The sequence below is a fragment of the Ochotona curzoniae genome, unplaced genomic scaffold, assembly GCF_017591425.1.
Source record: "Ochotona curzoniae isolate NIBS_2020 unplaced genomic scaffold, NIBS_Ocur_1.0 scaffold_4505, whole genome shotgun sequence".
NCBI lineage: Eukaryota > Metazoa > Chordata > Mammalia > Lagomorpha > Ochotonidae > Ochotona > Ochotona curzoniae.
In genome coordinates, this window is record NW_024467118.1 from 31,922,744 (window position 1) to 31,937,296 (window position 14,553).

The following is a 14,553-nucleotide window of genomic DNA, read 5'->3' on the forward strand; positions in this document are numbered from 1 at the left end:
ACTTGGGCCATCCTCCACTGCTTTCCCAGGCCACAAGCAGGGAGCTGGATGGGAAGTGCAGTGGCTAGAACACAAACCAGCTTTCACATGTGATCCAGTGCCACAGGGCAGAGAAGTAGCATGCCAGCCCCATGTTGTTTGCACTTTTTCAAAGTTATTTTGCAAGTAAGTCCGGTAGCACGAACAACATGTTTTGCATGTCCCAGACACGGGTGTTTGAGGCCACCTGCTTTCACCCCATGGCCTTTTTCTGGGCAGTTCTCATGGAAGAGCTTTACTTTGGCCTGGCCTATGCTCAAAGCAAGATGGATTCCTGGGACAAGGAAAATAATGCTTTCTCTCTGTCTTCCCTGCAGGTGAGAGCAGAAGCCTCCTGGGACTCAGCAGTACACAACTGCCCCCAGCTCAGTAAAGGCACCCCTGGTGATGAGCGAGTGTTCCTGATCGTGCGTGTGACAGTCCAGCTCAGCCATCCCGCCGACATGCAGCTGGTGCTACGCAAGAGGATTTGTGTCAATGTGCATGGCCGGCAGGTGAGGCTCTTAGTTGAAGATGTGTCTTTAACAGCAGGCTTGGCATGAAGGCAGGGCTTTGGAGGAATGGCTCTGCTTGTGTCCCAACAGGGTCCAGGAAACCATTTCTGGCCAATCAGCAGTTAGTTGTTTGCATGAGGCTGCCATACAGTGGCAGATTGTCAGGATTGGCTTTGGGGTTGTCAGGGTTGTCTTTCATAGGACTGTTGGCAAGCCTGCAGTGGGTGCTGTGTGAGAGATGACAGTTGAGACGATGAAGCATTGAGTCTGCAGAGGCTTTAGGGGAGGAAGGAGGAGAGGAGCACATGTGTGGAAATGGTGTGGAAGGCAGGTCAGGGCAGCATGGCGTGACGGGCGGGGGCAGGGGGCGGTGTGTTGTGGCTTGTGAGGAATCTTATGGCATGTCAAAGGCTTTAGAGGAAAACTTCTGGGTAGACTGTGAACTTCTTCTTTGCACATGTGAGGATTTGGGAGACTCATTTTCAAGATCCTGCTTAACTGCCCTTTCCTTCCCTCCCCTCTTCTGAGGCATCCTCCATATGCTGACTGAAACCAGTGCGGATAAAAGTAAATCTTTTCCTTTAAAAGAGCACAGTCACGGTTGACAGACTCCTAGATGTAATCTCCACCCCTAAAAATTAATCTTAGTTCTAAATGTCACACTGATATCAATCTTTAAAATGAAGACTGGCGGTAATGCTGTTAAAATTGCAGCTCTTTAGCCTGGCAGTCCAACCTCAATATAATGTAGGTCACAGGGTTAGCTGTAGATATATATGGGGGTGTTGCCCATTGCATTCTGCCTCCCTTTCTCATGCTTCTGCAAGGGGTTGAAAAAAGGCAGGCTGCTCTTGGGGAGCATTTTGGATTGTGAATTAGACATCCGGCTGAGACGCACCTGGCACAGCCATCATCCCTCCAGAGCCGTCAACAGAAAAGGCCATGTTGGGGGCCACCAAGCCTCTACTTGTTTGGCTGCTTTTCATTTCAGGCATGAGTTGTTCCTTTACTTTTCCTGGTTTGAAATGATTTAGAAGTATATTCAGGGCTGCCATTTTCCCTCCCTATTTCAGAAATTTCATTCTTTTCGCAAGGACAGAGCCTTCCACATGACCCTAACATAGGCAGGCCAGCTTCATTAATTCTGTTCAGGTAAGAAACAGGTGAAGTCACAAGAACCCCAACATCACCCTTCGTCACTTGTGATAAAGCGGTAGCTCTGTCCTCATCTGTGGGACAGGCCCTGGCTCTGCACTGCAGGGCAGACAGGGAGGGAGTGCGGGGCGGGGGGAGGGAATTGGCCGGCTCTTTGCACTCTGAGGTTCTAACAGCTTTATTAAAAATTAGCTGAAGATCATGGAATATGAAATGAATTGCCATTAGGTAGGTTAGTGAAGGTATATATTTTAAGGCCCCCAAATTTTTAGTTTACACTTTAAAATTCTTTATTAAATTGAAAGGCAGAGTTAGAAGGAGGGATGGATGAAGAGATTCTTCTATCTGTTGGCTCGGTCTCAAACTAGCTGCAGCAGCTGAGGGTGGGCCAGGCTGAAGACGGGAGCTGAGAACGCCGCCCAGGTCTCCCATATGAGGGAAAGGAATCCAAATACTTGGGCCACCTGCCTTTCCTAGACCATTAATAGGGAGCTGCTTTGGACATGGACCTGCAGGGTCTTGAACTAGTACCTGTACATTGGATGCCACTTCACAAGTGTCAACTTAAACCAAACCACAATACTGGTTCCAAGGCCAAATTTTAAAAAAGCCTCTTGAGTGTTTAAACAGTAAATGAACAACATATGTTTTAATAGGTAAATACAGTTTTTTTCTTTAGGGCCTTTTCATGTATTTCTGCTTCCTTTTTTTGGAGGGGGGGATAGTGCCTGCTTCTTGTTTTCCCTTCTCGTTATCTTTGTTCACCAATTGTATTCCGCCCTCATCGCTGCTCTTTTCAACCTCTACAGGATGTTCAGGCTTAGCAGCATCTTCAAATGAGTCATCTCTGCATTAATTCAGCAGTTCAATTCCTAACTGTGCAAAGAGCGCAGTCAGCATAAACAATGACCAGGCACTCTTAAATCATTCTTCATAATGATCCTGCTTTGGTCAAGAATTTAATGCCTGAACTTGTCAATATTCATGGAACAAGATGTCCATCGTGCTGAGGGAAATAAGTGAGCTCCCTGGTGCTTGCTTACATCCTAGTTAGAAGGTCATTTTATTGTGTAGAAGTCAACAGTTTTCTTTCTGTAGCATCGAAGCAGAGTTTAGCCAGATGCCTGCTGCCAGCTGCTAGGTCTGTGCTTTTCACAGACTGGTATAGGGCAGGTTGTACACTGTGGGCCTCCGAAATGGTTTTATGCTGTAAGACCAAGTTGAACATATTGTGTCAGGTGGTAGGGATGTCACTGACCTTTGTTGGAGATATACTGTTTTTCTTTGCTTAGAATGAATGCTGCATCCTTTATGCTGTCTCTTTGTTAATGTTAACTCAGCTGTTGAGGTGGGAAGCCATAGTTTCTAATTTTTTTTTTCTCTAGGGTTTCGCTCAGAGTCTTTTAAAAAAGATGTCTCATCGAAGTTCTATTCCTGGCTGTGGAGTGACTTTTGAAATTGTTTCCAATATTCCAGAGGTAAGGGATCATATGCAACTTGAATTTGCCAAAAATAAACCTGTAAAAAAGAGCTAACTCCCTGAAAAGCCACCTACCCAAGAAACGTGTATTAAGAGAATGTGTATTTAGGGAAATGGTATCGATTTTTACAGGAATTTCCTCATGGTAATTTATAGCTAAATGTGCTTATGGCTTTAAAAGTTCTGGCCTTGGTGTTTGATGAAGACAGCCCTGACTTTCGGAAAGCATATCAACCCCTATTTACTGGGAGACGATGACAGGATTGTAATATTCTATAGAGAGGCAACATAGATTTGTTTTGGATTTTGCAGTCAAACTGAAATCTTTATTTCTGTGACTTATTAGCAAAGGAAACTTGGATAAAGTATTCTGAACCCAAATGTTTTTCATTTATGAAAGAGGGTTAGTAATATCTTCCACATGGGGTAGATTTTAAGATTTATTGCTTTATTTGAAAGGCAGACAAAGGTGGGGGATGGAGGGGGAGGGAAGGAGAAAGAGAGAGAGCTTCATCAGCCAGTTCATTTCCCAGATAGCCCCAGTGGCCAGAGATGCGCCAGGCTGAAGCCAGGAGCTTCAACTGAGTCTCTCACATGGGTGGCAGGCGCTTGAGTATTTGGGCCATCTTCTTCTGCTTTTTCTGGAGCCTTAACAGGAAGCAGGATTGGAAGTGGGGCAGCTAGACATGAACTAACACCCATATGGAATGTTTTGGAGGTGGTGGCCTTAACCTGCTGTGGTACAAAGCCAGCCTCCCACAGGGTGACCTTTAAAGATTAAATGAGAGCTAAGACCAGTGCTGTGTTGTAGTGGGTGAAGCCACCGTTTACCAACATCTCTTATGCACACCAGTTCAAGTCCTGGCTTCTCCACTTCCTATCCAGCTCTCTGATAATGCACCTGGGAAAGCATCAGAAGATGGCTCAAGTGCTTGGCTCTCTATATGCCTGTGGGAGACTTGGGAGAAACGCCTGGTTACTAACTTTGTCCTAGCCCAGTCCTGGCCACAGCAGCCATCTGGATAGTGGGCCAGTAAATGGAAGACCTCTGTCTTCTCTCTCTCTTTCAAATAAACAAAATCTTAAAAAAAAAAAAACCAGATTAAATGAGAGCTTTTGTACAGATTTGTTGTGCATGTATTACATAATAAAATCTCAGACTCTGTCAGCATTGCTCTGACAAGTTCCCTTTGTGAACTAATTGAGATAATGCAGAGATCCAGACAAGTGCAGCTTGAGATGTCCCCGAGAGAAATCTGAAGGAAGGAGCTTGTGTGTGCTTCCTGATTTTTAGTCCCTGAATTAGATTTCTTCACTCAGCTGGGTGATGTGGTAGGCATATCTCTTGCAGGAATTGGAGAAGAAAGGACCCTAGGAAAAAGGGAATCTGTCAAAAAGGAAAAGAAGGGCAGTCCCTTGTCCCAACACTTGCCATCCCAAGTTGAATGTGAGTGAGGAAGTGGAAATGAGAATTTTCTTTCAAGTGGAATAGTGAGGCTTTGAGACCTGGGGTTGGGGAAGGTGAGGGAAATCTCTCCAGTTGCATCACTAGCACCTGTGCTGTCCACCTCAGGACTTAGGATTTGCTGATAGACTCTGTTGAATATGTGAAGAACAGGTGCACTAGATAGAACAAGCATTCGAATAAGGATTGGGGCATTCTAAGCTGTCACTTGACCTGCAGTCCCACAGTGCCTGCCCCTGTAATAGATGATTGCCTACTTTATTCATTGTTGTTTGCAAGACTTGAAGCAAAATTATGCATTGGTTTATCTAGATACTGAGTGTGTGTTCAATGCATCTACACAATTTATGGGTTGTTTCAGATCCTAACTCTGAATGCCTCAAAGTTGAGAATAGTGACCGCCATAGTGAACTATTCTTATCTTTTCACGTTTCTGTCCTCATCTTCCTTCACATGTCTTTCTGTCCCACTTGGGTTTTTTTTTTTCTTTTGAAAAAAATAATTTTTATTTTGAGATTATTTTAAAAGGGAGTGTGTGTGTGTGTGTGTGTGTGTGTGTATGAATCAACTTAAACAGCCTCATAAGATGGAGTGGGTGAATAATTAGCTAAACATCTAACTTGACACTTTGTTTTTACATTACCAAATCAGTTGAGAAAGTCTAAGGAAAAGAGAAGCTTAAAGCTTCCTGCATAAGAATAGTCTTAACAAGAGAACCGAGACCCCTTTGTGAGCTGGGGTTGTGTTCATGTTACATTAGCCATCAGGGCAGATGCCAAAAGATACAGTCTTGGGCCAAAGGGCACACGAGGACTTTTATTTATGTTTATCCCCTTACAAAGCCAGGATGATGTCTGCAAGGGTTTGTGTGGTGATGAGAAGAATACTGTGTGGGAGCCGGCAGACCTGTGCTCTCTGCTTGCTTTCTTGGTTAATTGTGTGTCCTTCCTTGGCCATCTATGAAGTCAGGATGATTTTCTTTCATGGGTATTGCAAGACTCAAATGAATCACTGTAGGAGACAAAGACTTGTGAACGTAAGCCAGCTTATAATAAAATTTTCTCATGTTTTATCTAAGACTCAGTTGAGAATTTGAAAATATCATTCAAGTTAGAATGTCTTAAAATCAGTAGTGTCTTCAAGTAAATTGGCAGGGTTTTTTTCTCTTGGAAAATTGTTTCTCTTATATTCAGTGGCATTTAAGATGCAGTGGCATATGGATATGTTTTTTAGTTTTTCTATTTTTTAAAGAAGTTCCCAATTTTTAAAGATTGTGGAATTATCAAAAGACTTGTGAATCAAATTTTCCTGACTGCTGAGTGGATGAGGCTGTCCATTGTACCACTTCTGTTTTGAATTCTCAAGACATGAGTTTATAGTGCTAGAACTCTAATATTAACAAAATCAGTAAATAGGAAATATACAGAAAAAGAAGAAGTTCTCAGGTAAATAAAAGATCTGCTTTTTCTTGAGAAGAGTAAATTGCCTGCCTACTTGAAGTAATTATTTAATAAAAACCCTTACAGACTTGTGAATGTCACATTTATGTGGCAGCCAGCTCATGTTAAGAGAGGAACAGGGGATGGCTGTACAAGAAAGTGCAGGGAGTGAGAATTGACCCAGGTACTTTTCCTTTGAGTTTTGGCCACTGAATTGCTCAGAGACGAAAATTGGGGGCAGGCTGAGAAGCTCCTGCGTTCTGAATGTGCAACCCTCAGTCAGCTGCCTAGAGCAGTGGCTGACGCCTTGTACTTCTTTCCACTCGATTCTCTCTCCAGACCGAGTCTGCTTTCTGATAAGGTGTTTGGATCCCTCCTCTGTACTGCCGCCCCAGGGGAGTGATATGTTCCTAAAACATGGTTATTATTGTGATTATAATTTTGGCCAGCCTCTCAAGTCTTTCCTGCCCAGTGTTTCTGTTTTAGTGTAGTTTGGTTTGATTTTGCAATGGAACTGCATAAATACTGAGTTCTAAAAGATGATTTTAAAGTGAAAAATATCTAAGATTTATTTTATTTACTTGAGAGGCAGAATTGGAGAGGGAACAACAGAGAGACTGAGCTTCTGTTTGCTGATTCACTCCCCAGCTGATCACAACAGAAATGAGTGAAGCCAAAGTCAGGAATTTCCTCCAGATCTCCCACGTGGGTGCAAGGCTTGAGGGACTTAAGCTGTCTTCTGCTGCTCTCCCAGGTGTGTTTAGCAGGTTGCTGGATTGGAAGTGGAGCAGCTGGGACTTAAACTAATGCCCACATGGGAAGCTGGCATTGCAGGCTGCAGCTTGACCCATCACACTTGAACACCAGCCTCCAAAATGAAATTTTAGAATCCATCCTGTTGGTTCAGATATATGTGCAAATTGAACAACTTTTACATAATTTACTTCTACACTATACTTACTTACTCGTGTAACTGCATTCTTCAGGATGCCCAGGGAGTGGAAGAGCGAGAAGCATTGGCAAGAATGGCAGCTAATGTTGAAAACCCTGCCTCTGCTGACTCAGAGGCTTACATTGAAAAGTACCTCAGAAGCGTGCTGGCTGTGGAAAACCTCCTGACTTTAGATCGTCTTCGCCAGGTTGGTAGAGTAGATATTCGTCTCAACCCAGCCTGAATTGGTGTTTATCTTCCTGCAATTCCTGGTGTTGATGTATCTGAACTTGTAAAGGTGTGGAGGGGCTTTTCTCTGTTGAGGGCCATTTGGGTTTTTATAACGTCATTTGTTGGCCACACAAAATTATCAACTTAGAAGTTTGCTATAGATTTATGGAATTCCAACTCCTGGCTGTGGTCGTCTTGGCAGAGCAGGACCAAATGACTTGGCAAGCCTTGTATGACCCGTGGGCTGGATATTCTCCATCCATGTTCTAAAGGCTGTGCTGTAATTAACTTGGAGTACTGCAAAGAGACTTTAGCCATTTGTCTGTGGGTGGGAGGTCAAAGCTTGCTTTACATAGGGTTTCCTCTGGGATCCATCTTCCTGTACATTTTCATCATTGGTATTTTCTGATTCACAGGAAGTTGCAGTCAAGGAACAATTAACAGGAAAAGGGAAGTTGAACAGGAGGAGTATCAGTTCTCCAAATGTGAACAGAGTGAGTACATGGGCTCCCCAGTCTGCACTCTGCCTGGGACAGCCCTTCTTGCTTTGTGCTTGGGTTGCACCTTCTACACTCTAAATCTCATCCCAGCTCTTAATGTCCCTTACCTGGGCTGATTTAAGTACCTGCTTGTACCACCGCAGCATCTGTGTTTCCCTCTGCCACGGGGAAGCATCACTAAACACCTTGGCGATGTTTCTCATGAATCTTTCCATCACCACTGCCTAGAACCAGCTGTAGGTGTACAATGTTTGTGGGACTGAACCAAGGCTAGGAAAGTGCTTAGAACAAGCCAAGTACGTTTTCTGTCCTTAAATGAATATTTTTACGGAGAAGTCTGGACTAGGTTTAGAAACTCATTGGTTACAGCTTATCAGGGGCACATAAAGGAGTAAAATATGTTAGGTTTGTTTCATAATGGCGCTTAAAGTATGTTGTTTTCTTAACACATAAGTGTGACTCACGTGCATGTTAAATCTGGAAATGATTCTTCACAGATGTGCTCATGGCCCCTTGATTTATCTTTTTTCCTCATTTTAATAAAGATGTCAGTGAGAAAAACACTGATTCTGTCTTAATACCAAAAAGACCCAGTGGAAGTATGTAAGAAAGAGCAGCTGCTGTTAGCCTTGCGCTCAGGAGAGAAGGGACAGGCAGGATATCTCCCGGACAACCTCCATGGCCCCTCAGGGACCATTGAATGACATCACTGATGACCTCACGCTGGATGATAGGATTGTTCCCAGACATTTAGAACTATCACTTTGATTCAAGGTAAATAGCTTCTCATTCCTTTAGAAAGTAATATATTAAAATATACTGATAAATGCAGAGATTTTATATTTGAAATGCTGTAATTAAATTTTTTTTCTGTAGAAACCTGGACAGGAAATATAAGGTTGGGCCATGGTAAGAGACCCAGTCACCTGGAGTCCTTTAACCAGAAGGGGATGAGCCAATGCACTGGCTCTTAATCCAGCCAGTTCTTGCCTCAGGGCACACAGGATATCCAGATCTGCTAGAAGCTCCAGTGCAGTGTGCTTCGTTTAACAAAGGCTGCTGGTCTACAGCCTTGGTTTTGGCCACCCATTGCTACTATGCAGTTTCAGCTGTCAGCTGATTCGATTTTCAAAACCTTGCACTTTCTGTACCAAATGTTTATGTGCTTTTACACATAAGTCACTAATCTCCCTTTATTTCTTCCCCAGTTGTCTGGAAGTAGACAAGATCTTATTCCATCATATAGTCTAGGCAGTAACAAGGTAAGCTTGTGATTTCTTTGCCTTTCAGCTTTAATCTTCCGAAGTACCATGTGTTGTTTCTGAACATCAGAATTTCTTGTATTTACTGATGCCATGTGACAATGATTGGATAGGACTAAGAGTTCATCTCCTTTAACCTGCCAGTTGAAACAAAATTTGTCACCAGAGCTACAAAATAATTTTTTGTTTGCTAACATAATTTTATTCTAAGTGTTTTTTTTTGCATTTCTACCAGAAAAAAAATTAAAATCAGATTAATAGTAAATTCTTGATGTAATAGTTGGAAATTCATTATAAATAAAATTATACCTAAAATTACTATTACTTGTAAAAAAAAAAAAACAAGTGATGAGAAATGTTGGTGACTGTAATATATTTCTTGTTAAAATAGCCTGTCCCATTTAACAGAGTTCTAAGGGATGCTTTTAGCTCCCATGGAAGATTCTTGGAAAAAAAAATCTTGCAGATGTACAAAACCCATATAGACTTTCCCTTGTCATTGCCTAACTATAAAAACCTTTTACACAGCATTTCCATTTCATGAGACATTAGAAGTCACCACAGGGATGATCTATGGTACATAAGCAGATGCACAAACATCATAGGCAACTACTGTGCCATTTGATGAACAGGTCTTGAGCACCTGAAGGTTTTGGTTATCTATTGCAGGGGACATCCTGGAGCTCGTCTTCTGCAGAGACCAAGGAATGGCTCTAAATAACACATTATGATTTTTTATTTTGATTGCCAGTAATTGTACATATTGGTGGGCTACAGTGTGACATTTCAGTACATGTGTGGTGTAAAGCAAGGTTATCAACATTTCCTTTTGTTTTGACACTTTTTAATGATTGGAGACTTGGAGCTTCCTTGGTCTCCTAGTGCCTATAGTGTGGACTAAGTTATTGTGCACTGCAGTCTGCCCCCTACACTCCTTCCACCTGACTCTAATTTGGTACCCAGCTCCACACTCCCTCAATTCCTGACCCTTGTCAGCATCTAGTCATCACCATTTTGCATTCAGATTGAGGGTTTTTTAAGCTCCTGTACTTGTGGTTTGACCTTTCTGTCTTATTTCACTTAATGTCATATCTTCTGCTTGCATTCATGTTGCTTCAAATGACAGGGTTCATTTTTTTATGGTTGTGCATATTTCAGCTTTTATATATATCACATCTTCATCATCCATTCATCTGATGAGGGACACTTAGTTGATTTCATATCTTCCAAACTGAGCAGTATGCAGTAAACACAATGACAGCTGAACAGAGTGTATCTCTTTGACACAACGTATTCATGATTTTGGGGTGTATATCCACTTCTGGGATTGCTGGAACATATGTGTCTATACTATTTCCCATAGTGACTTCACTATTTTGCATTGCCACCAACATGTAGATTTCCTGCTTGCTAGATCTCATCAGCATTCGTTACTGTCTTTGGTAATGCCCATTTTTGTTTTTAAAGATTTATTTATTTTTATTGGAAAGGCAGATATACAGAGAGGAGGAGAGACAAAGAGGAAGATCTTCCGTCTGATGGTTCACTCCCCAAGTGCCCACAATGGCTGGGGCTGAGCCAGTCCAAAGCCAGGAGCTTCTTCTGGGTCTCCTGTGCGGATGCAGGGTGCCAGGGCTTTGAGCTGTCCATAACTGCTGCCCCAGGCCACAGGGAGTTGGATGGGAAGCAGGGCCGTTGGGATTAGAACCGGTGACCATATAGAATCCCAGCATGTGAAAGGCGAGGACTTCAACCACTACGCTATCATACTGGGTCAGGTAATGCCCATTCTAACAGAATAAAATGAAAGACTGTCTCACTATGGTTTTGATTTACATTACCTTGAGGGCTAGTGATACCTTATTTTTTTTTTTTCATGTGTCTGTTGACCATATGTACTACTTTGGAGAACTGTCTATTGAGGTCCAGATATCTCCTCTTTGTTGCTTATTTGCTTTGCTGTACAGAAACCTGAGTTTGTACCTGGTTTTGTCTTTGTTGCCTGTGCTTTTGTCATTTTCTCTTAAGAATTGTTGCCTACACGGTGTCTTGAATTGTGTTCTCCTATGTTCTCTTTCAGTTGTCTCACTGATTCAGGTCTTACCTATAGGTCTTTGATTCATATTGAGTTGATTTTTGTATATAGTGAGAGGTAGAAATCTAATTTCATATATATGGGTATTTTTATCTACTGAATCTGTTTTTCTTCTTGCAGTTGATGGTGTTGTTGCATCTGAACTTGTAAATCAGAAGAGGGAAACTTTTTTTTCTTCCAAAGGCCATTTGGGTTTTTATAATGTCATTTGTTAGCCACACAAAATTAGTAGTGTTGCTGGCACCATTTATTGAAAAAATTATCTTCTGTCTGACGTATGTTCTTGGCACCTTTGTTAAAAATCACTTGGCTGAACTCCTTACTGATGCTCCTGGGATGGCAGAAAGATGATTTAAGTGCCCTGCTGAGATCCTATCATCCATGGGGGAGACCAGATGGAGTCCCTGGCTTCACCTGATAACAGCTCTGGCTAGTGCCACCTTTTGGAGAATGAACCAGAAGATGGAAAATCTTCCTCTCTCCCATCTTCCCCTCCTCATTCCCTCCCATCTTTCTTGTGTCCTTGCTCCCTTTCCCCCTTAAAAGCCTCCAGCTTATTATTTTTTCTTTTTCTTTTTGCTAACGATTGCTTTGGCTATTGTACATCTTTGTGTTTCCTTAAGAATTTAGGATTAAAAATTTTGTTTTCCTACTTGTAAAAAGAATCTCCCTGGTATTTTGATAGGGACTGCATTGAATCTGTAGATTCCATGTTGTAAACATTTTGACACTAATTCTTCCATGAACAAGGAATATCTGGTTTTTTTTTAATGTGTCTTTGGTGATTTCTTTCACAGTATTTTATAATTTTTGTTGTAGAGATTTTTCACTTCCTGGGTCACATTGATTAATAAATGCATACATATTTTGGCAGTTACCATTGGAGAAATTTTCTTGATTTCTTGATTTCTCTTCAATAAGATCATTATTAAAGTATAAAAATGCTACTGTTTTGATATTCTGGTTTTATATCCTGTGACCTTAATGAAGAGCTTTATCAGTTTTAATAGCTTTTTTGGTGGAGTATTTAGATTTACTCACATACAAAATCATGTTTTCTGCAAGTATGGATATTTTGATTTCTTTCCAATTTTGATGTCCTTTATTGCTTTCCTTTTCCTTGATTATTCTTGCTAATTCTGCCAGTACTTCATCAAATACAGGTGGTCAAAGTAAAGATCTCTGTCTTGCTCTAAGACTGAGGAAAAATTCTTTCAGCTTTTTCTGCTCAATATGATATTACTGTTGGTTTGTCATATATGGCCTTTATTATTTTGAGGTATGTTTCTTTCACACTTAATTTTTTAAAGAATTTTTAATGAAGGGAAGTTACATCTTGGCATGCTTTTTCTATGCCTATTTAAATGGTCATATACTTTCTAAAACAAAATGAATTATTTATTTGAAAGGCAGAGTTACAGAGAGAGAAGGAAAGAGCAGGAAGAAGAGCACGTCTTCCATCCGTTGATGAATTCCCCAGTGTCCACAATGGCTAGCAGGCTAGAGCAAGGAGTTGGAGGCTTCATTTGGGTCACCCACTGGGTTTAGGAGCCTGAGTGCTTGCTTCATCTCCTGATGCTTTCTCAGGCACATTTACAAGGAGCTGGATTAGAAATAAAGCAGCTGAAACTCTAACAGAGCCCGTGTAGGATGCTAGCATTGGAAGCAATAATTAGCCTACTACACATTAACACCAAACTCTGACAGTGTGGCTTTTGTTCATTTTATTGATGTGATTTATGACATTTATTGATTTGTGATTGTTGAACCATCCTTGCATTCTGGGATAAATCCCACTTGATTATTATCCTTGATCTTTGTATGTAGTCTTGGCTTAGTTTCAGCAGTATGTTGTTGAGAATTTTTGCATCCTTGTTCATCAAGGACATTTATCTATGGCTCATTTCTGTGTTTGCCTTGGATTTTGGTAACACATTAACGCTAGCCTCAAAAATTAGGCAGGTTTCTCTCTTTTACAACATTTTGGAATAATTTGAAGAGTACTGGAGTTGATTCTTTGTTACATGTTTTGTAGAATTCAGAGTTAAGCCATCAGGTCCTGAGTGTTTCTTTGTTGGAAGGGTTCTAGTTGCTGCTTCAATCCGTACTTGTTATGAACCTGTTTAGATTTTCTATTGCTTTATTTCATTTTGATGGGTTATATGTATTTATTTCTTTGAGGCTTTCAAATCTGTTAGCATATAGTTGTTCATAGTGATTTGTTATGATTCTTTGTATTTTTGTGGAGTTGACTATAACCTTTTAATCACTGAGTTTGAATTTTTTTTTTGTTAGTACAGCTAAATGTCTATTTTATCTTTTCAGAAAACTACCTTTTCCTCTGTTGATTAGCTCTATATTTTTAGCCGCTGGGCTACCTTCCTGGCCCCTTCTTACCCATTTTTTTATGACATTTTATGACTTCCTCTTAATTTCCTCAATGATTCACTGGTTATCCATGAGCATGCTACTTAATTTTCTTATGTTTACAAGTTTTCTGTTGTTGATTGCAGTTCTGTTCCTTTGTGGTCTTAGAAGATACACGTATGATTTCAATTCTGTCTTAGGATTCATTTATGACCTATTATATGACCTAATCTGGAAGAGCTCCTTTGTGCTGTTGAGAACAATGTGTATTATGCTGTCCTCAGATGATATGTTCTGTCATTTACTAAGCCATAGATGGGGAATATACAGTTATAAGTTCGATGAAATCATTTGGTGTAGTCCCACCCAGGACACAGCAGACAAAACTTGAAATTCAATAAGCCTATTGCAGCAAATTTTTAATTGATTTTGTTTGGCCCCTGAATGATGTTACAAGTATTGAAATGGTCATTGGCAGAAACAAATGTTCCCAGTCTTTGTTGTGGATCAGCTCTGATGTATCTGTGAATCTTCGGTCTGGATGGTACTTGTACTGAGTTGGATTCTATCCCTGTAGGTCTGATAATATTTGTTTTATATATGAGTGGTCTTGTGTTGGGGGTGTATCTTTTTGTGATTGTTATATCTTGCTGAATGGATCTTTTCATCAATAGATAGTTCCTTTCTTTTTCTGTTTTTTTTTTTAAAGATTTATTTATTTATTGGAAAGTCAGATATACAGAGGAGAGACAGAGAGGAAGATCTTCCGTCCAATGATTCACTCCCCAAGTGAGCCGCAACGGCCGATGCTATGCTGATCCGAAGCCAGGATCCAGGAACTTCTTCCTGGTCTCGCACATGGGTGCAGGGTCCCAAGGCTTTGGGCCGTCCTTTGCTGCTTTCCCAGGCCACAAGCAGAGAGCTGGATGGGAAGTGGAGCTGCCGGGATTAGAACCGGCGCCCATATGGGATCCTGGCGCGTTCAAGGTGAGGACTTTAGCTGACCACGCTGCCAGGCCCTTTCTCTGTTTTCTTTAAGTATTTACTTCTTTGAAAGAGTAACAGAGTTCTTCTATCCCCTGGTTTCCTTCCTAG

General features: G+C 41.2%; 1 protein-coding gene across 2 annotated transcripts in view; it reads left to right on the plus strand.

The window, feature by feature from the left end:
• Positions 1-14,553, plus strand: part of KIF13B (kinesin family member 13B) — a 174,799-nt gene that overhangs the window by 127,322 nt on the left and 32,924 nt on the right. For both annotated transcript variants that reach the window (XM_040966250.1, XM_040966251.1), the window contains exons 31-35: positions 357-533; positions 3,074-3,166; positions 7,059-7,211; positions 7,651-7,728; positions 8,943-8,996. In XM_040966250.1, the coding sequence (XP_040822184.1) occupies positions 357-533; positions 3,074-3,166; positions 7,059-7,211; positions 7,651-7,728; positions 8,943-8,996 (555 nt within the window). The remainder of the gene's footprint in view (positions 1-356; positions 534-3,073; positions 3,167-7,058; positions 7,212-7,650; positions 7,729-8,942; positions 8,997-14,553) is intronic.